We start from the raw sequence: 15,947 nt of genomic DNA, 5'->3' as shown, positions 1-15,947 counted from the left end.
CAGCGCAGAACACCGAAAGAACAACACAAAAGAAGCACCGAACAAAAAAAAAAAAAAAAAAAAAAAAAAACTAAATCTTGACTTTTTCCTGAGAAGGCATAATTTATGCTTTTTAAATGCTGGGGCGACTCGCACCTACACTGGCTGCCATCCACCTGCCCCTAGAGGAGGTTGCTGCCGCCGCCTCCTGGACTCTGCTGTCCCTGAGAGCTCGGGTCAGTGACCAAAGCCAGAGGCTGGGGACTGTGGCCAGGGCGTGACCTCTCTCCTGTTGCCAGGTCCCCACCTCCATCTCATGTGCCGAAGCCCCCAGTGCCTGCCCACAGCCCTCCTTCAACTCTTCTGGGCTTTGGGCCATTGTTCTCCTCGTACCTTCCGCCTGGTTTTGCTGAGGCTTGAAGCCCGTGTCCTGGGGAAGACAAAGCAGCCATGGCTCTCACAGTCCTGTCCATCTCACCCCCTCGAAGGCACTGTCCCAGGAGGTGCTCCTGCCATCAGCTCTGGGGCAGCCCGGGCTCCACTGCCTCCCCTGGTGTCTCCTCCCCGGACTCCTGGCAGGGACCCACCCCCTAGGCTCCCTGGTTTATTTCCTTCCTCCTACGCTTGCTGGGTCACCTAGCTGCAGGGGCCCTGGGCTGGTGTCCTGGCCTCTCCTCGTTGGGGCAGCCTCCTGGGTCCCTGGTCCTGGAGTCGTGGGGACGTCCTGCAGTGCTGCCACAGGCACTCCCTGCTTGCGGCTTCAGAGTGTCCTTTGTGGGATCTGGACCACTATGGGAACCCTGTCTAGTAACCCCACCACACGTGTCAGCCCCTCTGCTTGGTCTCTTTTGGAACCGCTCATCCTCCCCAGCACAATTAAGCCCAACCCTCGTCTTATCTAGTCCCATCTTTATTTTTATTTCTTTTTAATATTTATTTATTTATTTGGCTGCACCAGATCTTAGTTGCGGCACGCTGGATCTTTCAGGCAGCACGCGGGCTCTTTTAGTTGCAGAATGCAGGTTCTTAGTTGTGGCATGCGGATCTAGTTCCCTGACCGGGGATGGGAACCTGGGCCCCCTGCATTGGGAGCTCAAAGTCTTAACCACTGGACCACCAGGGAAGTCCCTAGTCCCATCTTTATAGCTCTTGGGCTTTCCCTTTTATACACACAGATCTCTCTAGGATCCTACCCCTTCTCCAGAGGAAGTCTCTGTTTCTTCCTTACAGTTTGAACAGTTCAGTAAACACATTTCACTTTCCTTATTTATCTTGACATGTGCTTTCCCCACGATGTGAGGTTTATTTTACATAACTGACAGGATCAGGATGTTTCCACGACTCCTTTATCCTTACATACAAGTGGCTCAGTTCTGGGTGTGGAACATAGCAGTTCCCTTGCTGGGGCTTCTATTCTGTCCAAGGATGATGGGGGAACTTTACCATGAAGATTGGGACCCGCTGAGCTCTGAGTGACCCCAGGGCTAGGAATTTCTAAATTTGTAATTTTGAGATGGTGTTCCTGGTCTCTGGTGGAGATCTCTAATTGTCTTCTTCTCTGTCCCTCTCTTCAGCAATCCAGAAGAAAATTAATCATGAAGAAAGCAATGAAGAAGAGACGGAGGAGAGGCCTACTCTCCCACTAAGCCTTGAGCAAGGTAATTGAGACAAATACAAAAGCGATTCTCATCTGCTAAGAGGAAAAGGAGAAGGGGAGGTGGGAGTCCGAGTCCTGAGCAAACACTGAGAATCAGGGAAGAAATATTGAAGGACCATGGAGAAGGTGGCGAGGGGTGTCTATATGAGCATCGAACGAGAGGCTGAGTCCTGGAGAAGTAGCTGTGACAAGAGATTGTTGGCCCAAATACCAAGACAAAGGAAGAGGAACCCAGGGTGTCAGTAACCAGATTTAAAGAGAATGACTACCTGGAAGTAATTGTGATTTAGAAAGACTCCTGTAGGAGAAGATCAGTGTAAAGGTGTGAAGGGCTAAGGACTATGGGCCCAAGGTCAACGTCAAAGAGGAGACCCTTGATGATAGCAGAAGAAGGGACCGATTTAAACGTGGGGGATATTGTTCAAGAGCAGGAATGTTTAAGGAGAAAGGCAGTCATACAGAGACAGAAGCGAGGAAGTGGTAGAGACGTGGAGGAGAGGATGTGGGTATTTGAGAGACAGAGAGGAAGAAAAAGAAGAAATGAAAGGAGAAAGGGGTCAGAGACACAACAAAAACAACCAAGTTATTAACAGCTCACTTGATTGAACATTTATTCTGGCAGTTGTGGGATTAGTGCCATTGGATGATGTTATCACTTATGTGCCCATTTTGCAGATAAGGAAGCTGAAATCTAGATAGACCATGTAAATAGTCGTCCTGGGGTCAATGAGCAAGGATAGACCCAGGCATTCTGAACCCAGAGCCTGTGTTTGCAACCCTGGATACTACCTGGTAACCTAATGGAAAAGACAGAACCATGAAAAAAAAAAAATAGGGAAACATATAAAGAGGGAAAGATACTGAAAAAGAATCCCAAGGGCTGGAGAAAGTGGAGAATCAGACACTGAATCCTCATGGAAAGGCCAACAAGACCTGCACAGGGAGGGAGTGGAGTAAGAGGGAGTGGGGAAGAGGCAGCAGGACTTTGCAGGAAGTAAGGGAAGGCCACCAGTCAGGGGCAGCTCTGGGGACACAGGCAAGTTCACTATGACCGTGGGAGTCAAGATAAGCCATCACTAGTTACTGAATGGCTGGTGGAGGTCACCCAGGGAGATGGCCTGGCCGAGGCACTCTCAGCCAGGGTGCCGCTGACCTGTCTTCCAGTCTATGGACTGGAGTTTGACTACAAGAGTTGGATGAGATCCACCAGGTCCAGATGGTCTCTGTATTGATATCTGCAGGGGCTCTTAAACTTCTTACCTATAAAAAAGGGATTAGGGGAGGTTGGCACAGCCCATACTTCAATATCTGAGATAAACTTTTAATTTTCCCCCCTACGGACTTGGGAAAACTCCTGTCAAGGCCGGACTTGGTGTTGCAGAGAGTCCTCATCTTATGATGGTCTGTTCTTGACTCTGTTCTATGATCCTTTGCTGCTTGTGTCCCATTCTGGACTGTTTTGGGGGCGGAGTGGCTGCTGCTTTGTAACAAAAATTTGTCAGTCTTTGCATCTGCAATTTCTCCGAGGATTTAGATAACAGAGTCTTCGTACTCTGGGTTGCCTGGGAGGGTGGCTCCTTCCACGCTCCTTAAACGCACTTGCTGCCAGTCCCTGAAGGCTCTGGGCCTGGACCTTTTGCCCAGGTGCCTGGCTTCACAGTTTTCTGCTCTGTCCTGCTTGATCAGGCAGCGACCTCAGTGCTTTGATGTCATGTGCAGCAGTGGTCAGTGCTGCAGCCACAGTGGCGGGGGAGCAGGTGATGAGCGTTCCTCAGGGGACAGGGTACCTCCCCTGCCGGGTCCCTCACCCAGGGCCATGGACACCAATTGTCTCCCGTGCAAACCCTCTCCCTCCATCCCTGGAGCAGAGGCCAGGAGCTGCCCTCCAAACACCAGGCAGGCATCCGAAAGAAACCTTTGGTACTTTAGCAACTAATAACCACTGCTTACAGCGCTTGACCTCCATTAGCCCATAACACTCTTAATAGTGTTATTATTTAAAATATTATTATTTCCCTGAGTCTCAGTGTTCTCATTTGTAATGTAGGGATCATCATACCTATCTGTCATGAGGCTATGAAATGGAACAATGATGCAAATGCATTACCCAGAATGACTGATACTAGGTATTCAGCATGTGTTTGATCCTGAGTAAAAAATACTGGTACAAAAAAATATATTGTTAATCTAAAACATTAATCATAATGATTTGATTTTTCCGATCACAGTATACTGTATATTGATGCAGCTAATAGTTTATTTAATCTTCCCTCAAACCTGAAAACGAGGTATATATTACCCTTGTTTTTCAGAGGAAAAAGTATCAGCTTAGAGAGTTTGGTTATTTGCACAAGTTCACCCAACTGAGAATTGGGATTGAACTCTGCTGTGAATAGCGTCACAGCAGGAATTCAGGTGCCCATGGCCTAGCTTCAAATTCTACCTCGCGATCTCAGGGAAGTGACTACCTCTTTTTGTCCCTCAGTTTCAACATCTTTAAAAAGGACATGATAATAGTACCTACTTCAGAGGGTGCTGGATTTTAAACAAGTCATATCCTGTAAAGCACTTACAATCATGCCTGGGGGTTCATCAGTGTTCCGTGCATTTGTTATTATTACTACATTTAATTATCATCATTATTTGTATCTGGTGCCAGAGTCTAAGCTTTTAACCATTATAGTAAACTTTGGGATTTTCTTCTCTCACAGATGTCCGTTGGATTTACTGATTCCCCAGGCTGGAAAAGCAGTGATAAAAGCAATACCAACTTCTGGCCCAGGAAGATAAATTGAGGGTCATAGTTTCCCCATGCTTAGAGCACACTAGTCTATAATAAATTATAAATCTTTTTTCCATGACTCTCCTTAGGAATTAAGGAACATAGAAGAGGCTCAGGGAACTTCCCACAATATGAAAGGCTCTTATTATGTAGCTTCCAGTCGGGATGTGTTATTTAAGAAAGAATGTTCTAAATTAGTAATACATTTTTAGAAAAGAAAAAACTTTCAGAGTGATTTCTGAAAACACAGTTATACTTTTACCAAATCACAATTATTCAGAAAGTTAACATTTTAAAATACCCCAAAATGTATGAATACATATTAGCCATTCATCTATTCGTACAGCTGGTGGGAACAGGAAGGGGTGAGTGGATGGCACTGCGACGAGTAAGGAGCAGAGAGAAGGGATTCTACGTGTGTGTGTGTGGCGGGGGGTGGGGGGGGGAGTGGAGGGAGGAGGCAATGAAATTCTTTAAAACTCACAGTGTGGTCTGGGGGCAACCCTGCCAGGAAGTGGAATCCCAGAGCATCTCAGTGATGGCGAGCAATGAAGAGAGAAACTTCAACCTAGGACCCAAATGATACACAACAGGCCACCGATAAGTGTGTCCAAGAGTGTGACCCAACAAGTACGGCGGGCTGTGACATGCACAGGGACAGGAAGGGCTGTGTCTCATGCCCACCAGGATGTGGCACAAAGCATGCACCAGGACCCACGTTCTGTATTAAAACCTTGGGAAATAATTTTAAATCATGCTTTACGTAAATTACTTTGTTTAGAAAAGCACTAAATGAGAAAAATCCACACTGCACTGAAAAATATGTCTATGTATTCATACATTATTGAGGCCGGTGGGAACAGAGTGGGATGGGTGGATGGAATCAATAATGAGCAGAGAAGGTTTGCCATGGGGGAAGGGCGTGTGTGCCGGTCCTGGGTGGTTTACCCAGGGCCTCATTCCTTACCCTCCCCTGCTCTGCCCTTGCTCTCTGGCCACTGGCCCCTGCGGACTTGCTTGCCAGCTCCCCTTGCTTCTGGCTCCCCGCTGGGCTCCTAACGTGGGAGACACTAGTAAGAGAGTGGGAATAAGGGAGAAGCCAGGTGTTGCCCCACCACTATCTCCAGTGGCAATTCTAGGAGTGGCTGCATCACAGCCTTGACTCCACCTTCCACCAGGCAGGCCAGCCACGGTCCAGCTTCTGCCTACCCAGTGACCTCAGCCCATGAGCCCACCCTCCGTCCCTCCCATAGCTTTCTGTTGACTGTGCTTCAGGTTGCTGCATTCTTCCACTTGATCTTCTCTGCTCTTCCATTCACCAAGTAACCAATCCCTGGATTAAATTTCCTCTGCTTTAAAAGCTTAAAAATGTTTGTATTTTCCTGTTGGACGCTGACTGATGCCAGAGGAAAACAAAGTATGATGAATCAAAACATGATTTAGGTATGACCTCACCTGAAAATGCACTCTTGGATCACCTCTGTGAAACAGAACAGATAAATGCAACGAGGCAAGATACAACCAGTGACCCAATCGATGCGCTAGAAAGCCAACAAGCAAATGAACAATGTGCCCAAGAGTCTGAACCAGCAGGTAAGACTGGCTGGGTTTGCGTGAGTGTGGAATGGCCAAGAGGTCCTGACTAGTGGCAGAGAAGGAAGTAATGCACCACTCAAGACATCTATTAACAAAGAAGGGGAAAATCACACAGATACACAGAGGGCAGGAATGGGGCCTGATATATTGATGGGAGAGACCTGGAGGAAGAAAGTGAGAAAGGAAAAACTAAGAGACAGAAGGCAAAGAGTTGCAGAGCCCCACCGGGGAAGAGAGACAGAAACAAAAGTCGAACAAGTCAGGGAGAGATCGGCTCCAGAATCAATGAAACATGGTACTTTCACGGGGTGAAGGTGGCAATATACGCAGACAGCCTGTAAGTAGAAACATAAGAAGGAAAGAGAAGTCGGATGAAATGCAAGAAAATGGAAACAGGGCAAAGCAAGTCTCTGTGGTCTTTTTTATCTTCAGAGTCCTGCGAACAAGTACCTATCCAATCAAATAATGGTGATGCAAGAAAAGAGACACCCAGCCCATTGCCTTATGAGGAAGAAAGTAATTACTTACCAATTTTCTAATTCCATCTTTGTTTTTCTATGAGAGTAAAAGCTCTCCTTTGTTCTCCCATACCAATACACCCCTTCCCAATCCTAACACTGTCCAAGACACACAGCCTTCTCCACAACCTCTGGCTGATTTTAGCAGGTGTAAGTTGCGAGGGAGAAGGAGAGCTGAGCTCTTTAGTGGATGGGGTGTCCCTGGGAAGAGAATGCAAAGAGGAAGAATAGGAAAAGGTGGACTGTGGAGCACCAAATAACAAAGTACAAGAGTGAGATAGATTTTAGATAAATTGACATGGAATCAAAATAATGCCATGTTGTGGAGGTGATGAAAAGAAATAAGTTGCAACTTCCTTTTCAGAGGTTATAACAGAAACATGTAAATCATGTAAGATGTTGCAGGTCAGATTTGCAAGTAAGGAAGCCCAGGTGAAGGGCCTTTTAGAAGGAAGTGGCAGGTAGAGGGATGTGGTTTGTTGGACAGTGGCACACAGGGAGAACTTTGGTGATGATTTGAATGCTTAAATGAGGAAAATATATAGAAAGACAAAATTGATATAGAGGAGACATACGCAGGTCATAATAATAATTAAGAAACAGGGATAGAGTAGGAGAAAGTAGGAAACGTAACGGAGAATGGATACATTGAAAAAGCAGGTACGGGACAGCAGGCTCAGGTCTAGGGTGAGACCCTGGGGCACATATAAGGATTATCTTACCCTTGGCACATTTGTGTGCCCCAGGCACCTCCTTTGCCTGGTCCTAGACCCTGCTGGACCCTGGGGACAGTGATTACAAATGTAGAGGAAAAGAGATGAATAGAGAAAGATACAGATGAAAAAGAATACCAATAAATAGAAAAATGGGGGTAGGAGAGGCACAAAGAGAATAACTTAAAGGACAATTAATTAAAAATTGGTAGAGAGTGGGCCAAACAGAGAGAGGAGACAAATCAAGACATTGCCCCATTTGAGGAGACAGTCATCAAACAAGAAGACACAAGGGACTGTTCCTAATACCATTGAGAAGGGTAAGGTATCTGCAATGATCAAAATAGCCCTGTAACCCCCTCAGATAAAAATAGGCCTCTCCTCAGGCATCTCACCCTCCCCATGGTTTCAGTACCATCCATCATCTATTGATTCCTAGATGTACATCTCCAGCCAGACCTATCTCTAGACTCATTCCTCCAAGTGCTTGAAGATCTGTATTCAAAGATCTGATGGACATCTCTATTTGGAAGCTGTATCAGTTATCTATTGCTGTATAAAAAAATAGTCCCAAAACTTAGTGGATTAAGCCAGCCATGGTTCTGTCACTTCTGTCAATCCTAACTTTACACATAGCCTATGACTCAGCAATTACATTCCTCAACAGATCAACAGAAATGCATATTATCTTCATCAAAACACATACAAAAGAATGTTCATCATAGCATTATTCATAGTATTCTAGAGCTTGAGCCAGCAAAAATTGATATTTTATGGTTTTATTTTTTAATGGATAATTTCTATAAAGGAATATTATATAGTGGTGAAGATAAATATATGAAATGGATACAGATGACTATCACACACATGTTGACTAAAGAAGCCAAATCCACCCCTGCCCCTGAAAAGTCAGAGGGACACAGAGAGAGAGCAAGAGTGAATGATTCCACTTATATAAATTTGTATAAATTTTGAACTAGTAAAATCAATCATCTATGGTATTAAAAGTGTCAAAGTGGTGGTTAACTTGAGCCAGATACATCTGGACAGTTAGTGGGGCATCTCTAAGAGGTTTCTGGAGTGTTAGTAATCTCCTATTACTTGACCAAAGTGATGGTTACCCAGATATGCTTGTTCTGTGATAATTCAAAATTTATGATTTATGCATTTTTATTATGGGTTATACTGCAATTGTGATTTTTATTTTTGAAAAGGGAAAAATCATCAAAAGATGAGAAAAGTAAGTGAAAAGAAAGTAAAAACAAACCTGAGAATTGAGAGAGACACAAAGAAAGGGACAGAGTTGAACAGCAGCAAGGAGAAGGGTCGGGGTGAAGCCTCCCTCCTGCAGTGGAATTACAAGGAGAAGGCTGTTAATGCTAATGAACAGTGCTTACTATCTTTTGGAGTGCCAAATTAAAATTCTTCATTCATTACAATTTGATCCAGAAGCAACGCTACCCAACCATGGATTTCAAATGAATTCCTGTTCTGTCCTTCTAGTGGATATAAAGAAGGAAAAGCCATTTTTTAACCCCGAAGTTGAATGGCAAACCCAGGCAAGGACTGACTGTAACCAGGCACCTGATGTAATAGGTAAGGCTGACACAGTGTGGAGCAGGAATCACAGGAACAGGGCAAGAGGCTGGGGCAGGTCAGAGGCTGGTGGCCACGGGCAGAGGCAGGAAGGGGAGGGAACCAGTGCCCTCTGCAGTGAGTTTAGCAGAAGAGATTCCCCAGGAACTGGAAAAATATCAAAAGACAAAAGGGGTAAATAATAAGTATTGATGTCCAAGAGACAATTTCTAAGGCAAGAGAGGAAAGTATGGGGGTACAAGATAAAGAAAAGGGAAAAAAATCAGAGACCCAAGGTATTCAAGAGAGGAGATGGAAAAGAAACACATGAAGACAAAGCGAGGTATAAAGAGATACCATCCCCAGAAAGAGAGGCATAAGTAGGGAAAATTGGGCAAGCCAAGAGGAAGGTAAGGAAATAAAATAAGAATGAAAGAAAGAGGTAGAATGAAGTAGAGGGTCAGAGGTAGATTGAGGGTGGTGGTAAGAGGTAGAATGAGGGTGAGGGAAGAAGAGTGTTGGCAGAATGGGCAAAGCTGCCCTCTGTGAATATCATCACGTTTTGTGCAGGACCTGGAGAAACCTGCAGGTCACACACATTCAAGCACAGGTCACGGTGCCTTGAGTTAACCTAGCTTCTAGATCTTCCTAGTGCTCTCATTCTGAGGTTTCCTGCTGTGTGGGCTCCACCCTGAGATCCTAAGTGGTTTTGTTCCTCTGTGCAGTGATCAGCAGTGAGGACTCCGCAGAATCCAGTGATGGAGACATGTCCCCAGAACCCTCCACATCAGCACTGAGAAAGGCGTCTGGTAAGGAAGTGGGAGAGCCAGGCCTAGGCTGCAGGAACCTGAACTAGAGTCACTGTTTCCTGAGCATCTTATTCTGAGCCCCTTCTGTAGCATGGTTCCAGTTTACTCTGGAATCCTATTCTCTGTCTTTATTTTACTGGACTTTTATGGGAAATGCAGAGAGATATGAAATCTATATCTGAGGATGAGGCCTATTAACTATTGGGTCCCATTAATAAATATACATACCCTGTATTGATTATATAGTAGAAATAGGCCAGCAAAGTAATGAGTGTGTTTAAAACTACTAGCTGTGGGCTTCCCTGGTGGCACAGTGGTTAAGAATCCGCCTGCCAATTCAGGGGACACGGGTTTGAGCCCTGGTCTGGGAAGATCCCACATGCCACGGAGTAACTAAGCCCGTGCGCCACAGCTGCTGAGCCTGCGCTCTAGAGCCCGCATGCCACAACTACTGAGCCCACGTGCCACAACTACTGAGCCCGTGTGCCTAGATCGCGTGCTCCACAGCAAGAGAAGCCACCGCGATGAGAGGCCCGTGCACCGCAACAAAGAGTGGCCCCCACTCGTCGCAACTAGAGAAAGCCTGTGCGCGGCCAAAATAAAAAACCCTACTAGTTGCTATGCCTATGAAGTGGTGGATTTATGCAGTGATTTCTACAAAGAACAGAAAGCTAAATACGGTTGGCAATGCGCGGGTTAAGGGCACCAACCTCCAGTGCAGTCAAAAATCTGCCTATAACTTAAGAGTCAGCCCTCCATACACGCAGGTGGCATCCATGAATTCCACCAACTGTGGATCGTTTAGTGCTATAGTATTTAATTTCTTTTTCTTTTTTTTTTTTTTTGGCTGTGTTGGGTCTTCGTTGCTGAGCAGGGGCTTTCTCTAGTTGTGGAGCACGGGCTCTAGGTGCATGGGCTTCACTAGTTGTGGTGCGGAAGGCTCAGTAGTTGTGGCACACGGGCTTAGTTGCTCTGCAGCATGTGGGATCTTCCCAGACCAGGGATCGGACCCTTGTCCCCTGCATTGGCAGGCAGATTCTCCACCACCGTGCCACCAGGGAAGTCCTGCTGTAGTATTTAGTATGGAAAAAATCTGAGTTTAAGTGGACCTGTGCAGTTCAAACCCATATTGTTCAAGGGTGGGCTGTATTCCTTTACTGGAAGGTCATATTATCATCTGATCACAAACTTGAATCATGTCATAACTTGTCCAGCTACCTAGTGTTAGCAGAAATAAAGACTTCATATAAGGCATTCTGAAACCCAAAGGATTGTTTTTGACAGAATTCTTCAACAAGTCATGGCATATACAGTGATTTTTCAAAGGACCTTTGCAAAAAATATCTTACGACAACCTTAAGGGCTAAGCAGGATGGACATTGTAACCCTTGCTTTTAGATGAGGAAACACAATCACATAAATGTTTCAAGTTCTCTACAAAGTCTCATGGGAGACTGAAGGGAATAACAAGGCTAGCATCCTGGATTCTGCATTATTTTCTTGTAAAATTGAAGCTCGAAATGATTATCAAAATGTTATTTCCTCAATCCTATGGGTAGCCTGAGTTGCATAAGATCTGTGTCTCTGTAGTGTACAGTTGGTGAATTTTTGTCCCTTTCTACTTTTCAGACCTAGACAATATCAGAAACATACCTATTTATGGAAACACACTAGGAACAGTCCTAAGAAGAAATAGAATGTTACCTGATCTTGGTGCTACAAAAGAGCAATATTTTAAATAATACACTCAATCTAATTGCTCACTAGATCTATCAAAGTAAAATGTAGATTTGTTGCAGTTTTTAGGGAACACTTTTGTCTTAGTACTAGTAGGAAGACTGCTCTAGAAGATAGTCCTAAAACACATCTACGGCTCAGACACATGAGAAAATTATTTCCCAGGCTTGCAAATAGTTCAGGAGGGCACCAGGTTGGCAGGGGGTGGGAGGAGGTGAGGAGAGTAGGCTCACACAAGGTCCTGAACACAAGGTCTCCAAGGTACCCTACATGAGAAACAGCAGATGAAGGAAGCTTGAAAAGACAACAGAAGGGGTCAGAAGTAGAAGAGAGAGAAGGGAAGGAGGGTAAGGTTCAAGCAGAGCAAAGTTGCCCCTTGCATTTGAATTGTCTCTGCTCTGGAAACAGGGAATGGAACATCACTAACCTACACAGCAGATGACTTAGAAAGGCAGCCCAGAGTGGCCTGGGTGCAGGCCATGCCTCGCATGGCTTTTCAAGACTTCTGCAAGTTTTCTCACGAGGGAAATTCCCGCTGAATGGGTTCCTTGGTCACACGCCCAAACCCCTCGAGAATCCTGTTCCTTTGTGCAGTGACCAATAACCTTGACTTTTTAGAACCAAGTGAGGGAGGAGGGGCCAGAGAAGCCACCTGCTCATGATCCCAGATGGCTCATGTAGGAAGATAAGGATTGCAGCCACGGACAGCAAATATCCCGAGTGTAAACCCAGAGCTCTGTTTTCCTGGTGAATCTTATTCTGAGCATTCTCCACATGCCTTGATTTGATTCACTCTAGGATATCATTTTCCACATTTAACTTTTCTGGCCCTGTTGGGAAGTGGAAGGAGGCAAGAAGGCATTGTATAGAAACTGTTGTTTAACTGGATGAGCCCAGTCAATTTATATATTGAAGATGTAGCAAAAATATGCTAGTAAAATTATACCTTTTACTACACACTATCGTATCTATTAATGCTAAAGAGTGGAAATAGTGTACTTCTTCCTCAGCATGCTTTCATTCTATGGAGCATACTAAGCACAGCATTCCTCTATACGTTGTTAATATTGTCATTAGTCCCCAACTTAGAAAGACTTCACAGAATAATTTGTGCTTCTATTAAATTATGGATGGAAAAATAGCTTAAGACCAAATACTCTCAAACCCCAATTATAGCTAAATCATTGGCTTACATGGTGATTTCTCATAGGGTTTTTATAAATAAAGCTTCCCTTTGTTTTTACAAAAACCTTAACAGGGAGTTAGGGTAACCAGGTTATCCCAGGTTTATAGATGAGGAAACTGGAGTTGGTAATGTTTGAGGGTCTTTTATGAACTCACATGGAGAGTGAAAGGCAGAGCCAGGTAGGAACCCAGCATTACCTGCAACATGACATTGGCGTGTATAGTGATATTTGAAAACATCTTCACAAATAAGGTATCATTTTATGTTTACAACAACCTAAAAGGTAGGTCAGAAAACTGTTGTTCCCTCATTTCACAGATGAGGAAACTCCAGCACATAAACATTTAAGGATCTTTACACATCACATATGGACAATTATTGGAAGAGTCAGAACTAACAACCTGGACTCTTAGCAAAAATTCATGATCGTTTATTCAAAATCTTTAAAGCCAGATGTAAGATATAATGTTTTATTATTTTAGAAAGACAGTGTGGTGTATATCCTATTTGTTATAAAACACTCCAGTAGGGTCTGGGACAGAATCTCATTCTCAAATATACTGTATTAGTGTTCCTGCAGCAAATTGTGCGAATTCACAACAACTGTGATAAATATTTTATTGGACTCATGGCAGCTGAAGTCCAGATTCATTGCCAAACTAGTTAGTACAAACCTGTGAAAAAATATTGGCTTTCAAAACTTCTTTGACTTTGTAATTAGGGCTAAAGGACTGGGGGGGCCTTTGCTCCATTTGGTAGAGCTCACTTCCTTTAGACAGGAAGAGACAGAAATGATCATCGTTGTGTCTTTATAGTCCAAATCCTGTCTACAGTGTGAGTAGTCATAAGATTTACTACCTTTTAGATATAGATTACTGGTTGTATTTTCCTTTCCTTCCAGATCCTTGGGATATTGAAAACACATCAGTTTGCTGCATAAGCAACAGGAAAAGACGTAAGAACAATCAAAACTCTTGCTGTAACAAATATCTTTCTTTGCTACAAAAGCTTCATTCAAATTTTTGGTAATATCCTTTAAAATCAAATGATAAACTTGTTGGCATTTTAGACGATTCACATTATACATGTTGAATTAGGTGAGCTGGGCTAATTGATGTTACTTGTAGGCCTCAAGAGGTTCAGTGTCACAAGTGCAGTACAGGTTTATTCTTCACTCACATAAAAGGATAAAGTGGTTCCCAGGGTGGAGGGGTGCTCACTGAGGGCCCAGCTGATGGAGGCTCTGACATCTTGAAAATGTTGCTTCCACGGTCCCCCTGGATAAGAAACAAAGTGGAAGCAGAAGTATGTGCAGACAAGAGGAAAGGGTAAAGAAGTGATCAAAGCGAGTGCCTTCCATGGCAAAGCTGTGTCCAGTCCTGGCCTTGGGGGTGGTCCCTGGAGCAACCTTGACCAGGACGTCAGATGGAGCCGTAGGGGGCCTGGTGGTAGGAATATTCCTACCTCTTCTACATAAGCTTCCCCTTTCCAGATTTCCTTTTAAAGAACTCCATGCTGTATAGGTCCTAGGACACAGGCTGAGACTGTAAAGGAATTTTACTTCTTTCTGCAGGGATCAGCAGTGGTGACACTTCAGAATTGAGTAACGAAGATGAGCCTCAGGAAACGTCTAGCTCACTCCTGAGAAATGGGTCAGGTAAAGAAGATTAGGATGCCAAGCCTTGGCCTGCAGAATGTCAGGAATGAAAAGACACTGTTTCCTGGTGCATTTTATTCTGAGACCTTGACTACCTTGTATCCAGTTAATCCTGGGAACTACTTTTCGGATTTTAGAAAATGGAAAGAGGCAGGAAATTATTATAAATTCATGTTTAATAGAATGACTCACATTCACTAAATGTATGTAATTTTATATTCCTATAGCAGAAATAATCACCAAAATGATGGTCTCTTTTTAAACACTTACTGTCATGCCTGCTAACACTAAGATCCTAGATTTCTATAGTGATATACTGGTTGACATTAATGTCATTTGTAATCGTAAAAGCCTCAAAAGACAACTGGTCCTTCTGTGTAATTATAGACAGAAATAAAAGCTTCAGATCCACCATTCTCAAACTTTAGTATAGTCTGTGACAGATATTCATCACATTGTAATTGGATTGTACCATGATATTTTAAATTCCTTTGGCAAATGAGATCTTACTCTGTTACCACAAAATCTCTAAGTCTTAGGAAGGCTAACTCTTGCTTCCTCATTTTAGGATGAGGAAATAGATGTACAAATGTCTAAGGGTAAGAAAGGGTGACTATTTTATGTAACCGGCAGGAAGATAAGAGCTGTGTCACATGATCAGAGTCGAAAGAGGGGATATGAGGGACCTGGCATATTCACAGGGGAATGTATCAGTGCCTGATGCAAGAAGACTTATTTAGCAATGATAATAAATACATATGTATATATATATGTGTGTGTGTGTGTGTGTGTGTGTGTGTGTGTATACATACACACACATATATACATATATATGTATATATATTGGTGGGTATATAATCACCAGTATTGGTGTGGATTTTGAAATATATATTCAGATTGAGAGGGAAAAAGCAAAAACCATAAAGAAACAGAGAGGGTAGGAATGGAACAAGTTGTATGATATACAGAACACCTAGAAGGATAATGCCAAAAAGGATGAACAGAGAAATAAAAAGAACAGATATTAAGAGTATAACTGATGAAATGAGAGAAATCAACACAGAAGTTAAGAGAAATCAGGGACAGAGAAGTTCACAGATGGGCAGAAAATTGAAGAAAAGGAGGAGGAGAAGGTGTGGCTAGATTGAAAGAGACAGAGAAAATCTCTGTTGGATATGAGGTGTAGTCATTGGACAGGTGTATTTTTCTTCAGCCCATCTGAGCTTCGAACATTGATCAGCATGACCACATCAAAGTCTGTCTCCTGGTTGCCATCTACAGTCTGCTGTTTCCTTATTTCCCTTCAATGTCCTGTGGATTCAAAGCTCTAAAAATAAATAGAGGAAGAGACTCAGAAGAGATGCCAATCTATTAGCATGTGATAGAAAAGCCAATTGTGATACTAGTTCTCAGTTATCTTTGTTTTACTGTCTGCACAGAGGAAAAGCTCTTCCTTCTTTACCTATCTCTCCCCCAAAACATTGCCATACATGCACACACCAATACACATACTCATATACAGACAGGCCTGTGCACAGATTTGGACTGTTTTCAACAGGTTTGAAGGAGCCAAAAGAGAAAGAAGAGCTCAGCTTCTGGGTGGAGGGAGGTGATGCTAAGTGGATAATGCAAGGAGAAATAATTGAAAAATTAGGCTGAAAAGATATCTGAGTAAATTTCTTCAAATTAAAAGATATCTGAGTAAGTGTCAAGTTTTTCTAAGTGGACATGAGATCCA

The 15,947-nt window shown here is 43.6% G+C and overlaps 1 protein-coding gene and 1 long non-coding RNA gene across 6 annotated transcripts in view; one reads left to right on the top strand and one right to left on the bottom strand.

The window, feature by feature from the left end:
* The window catches only part of SP100 (SP100 nuclear body protein), an 85,189-nt gene that overhangs the window by 36,761 nt on the left and 32,481 nt on the right, over nt 1-15,947 (top strand). Inside the window, exons 4-10 of one of the 5 annotated variants that reach the window (XM_027118844.1) lie at nt 1,554-1,637; nt 5,892-6,011; nt 6,447-6,530; nt 8,695-8,841; nt 9,546-9,629; nt 13,454-13,507; nt 14,126-14,209. In XM_027118844.1, coding sequence (XP_026974645.1) covers nt 1,554-1,637; nt 5,892-6,011; nt 6,447-6,530; nt 8,695-8,841; nt 9,546-9,629; nt 13,454-13,507; nt 14,126-14,209 — 657 coding nt within the window. Of the gene's footprint in view, nt 1-1,553; nt 1,638-2,974; nt 3,038-5,861; nt 6,012-6,446; nt 6,531-8,694; nt 8,842-9,545; nt 9,630-13,453; nt 13,508-14,125; nt 14,210-15,947 lie in introns of all 5 variants that reach the window. The other 4 variants (XM_027118839.1, XM_027118829.1, XM_027118857.1 and 1 more) reach the window with 4 other exon arrangements.
* Nucleotides 13,518-15,947, bottom strand: part of LOC113626891 (uncharacterized) — a 39,289-nt gene continuing 36,859 nt past the window's right edge. Inside the window, exon 3 of the long non-coding RNA XR_003435324.1 lies at nt 13,518-13,829. This is a non-coding gene — a long non-coding RNA (uncharacterized LOC113626891). The remainder of the gene's footprint in view (nt 13,830-15,947) is intronic.

The sequence above is a fragment of the Aethalodelphis obliquidens genome, unplaced genomic scaffold (genome assembly GCF_003676395.1).
Source record: "Aethalodelphis obliquidens isolate GAN/ISIS:26980383/991018 unplaced genomic scaffold, ASM367639v1 scaffold2, whole genome shotgun sequence".
Classification (NCBI taxonomy): domain Eukaryota; kingdom Metazoa; phylum Chordata; class Mammalia; order Artiodactyla; family Delphinidae; genus Aethalodelphis; species Aethalodelphis obliquidens.
The sequence above is the reverse complement of the archived record's forward strand: the minus strand, read 5'-3'. Positions and strand labels throughout refer to the sequence as shown.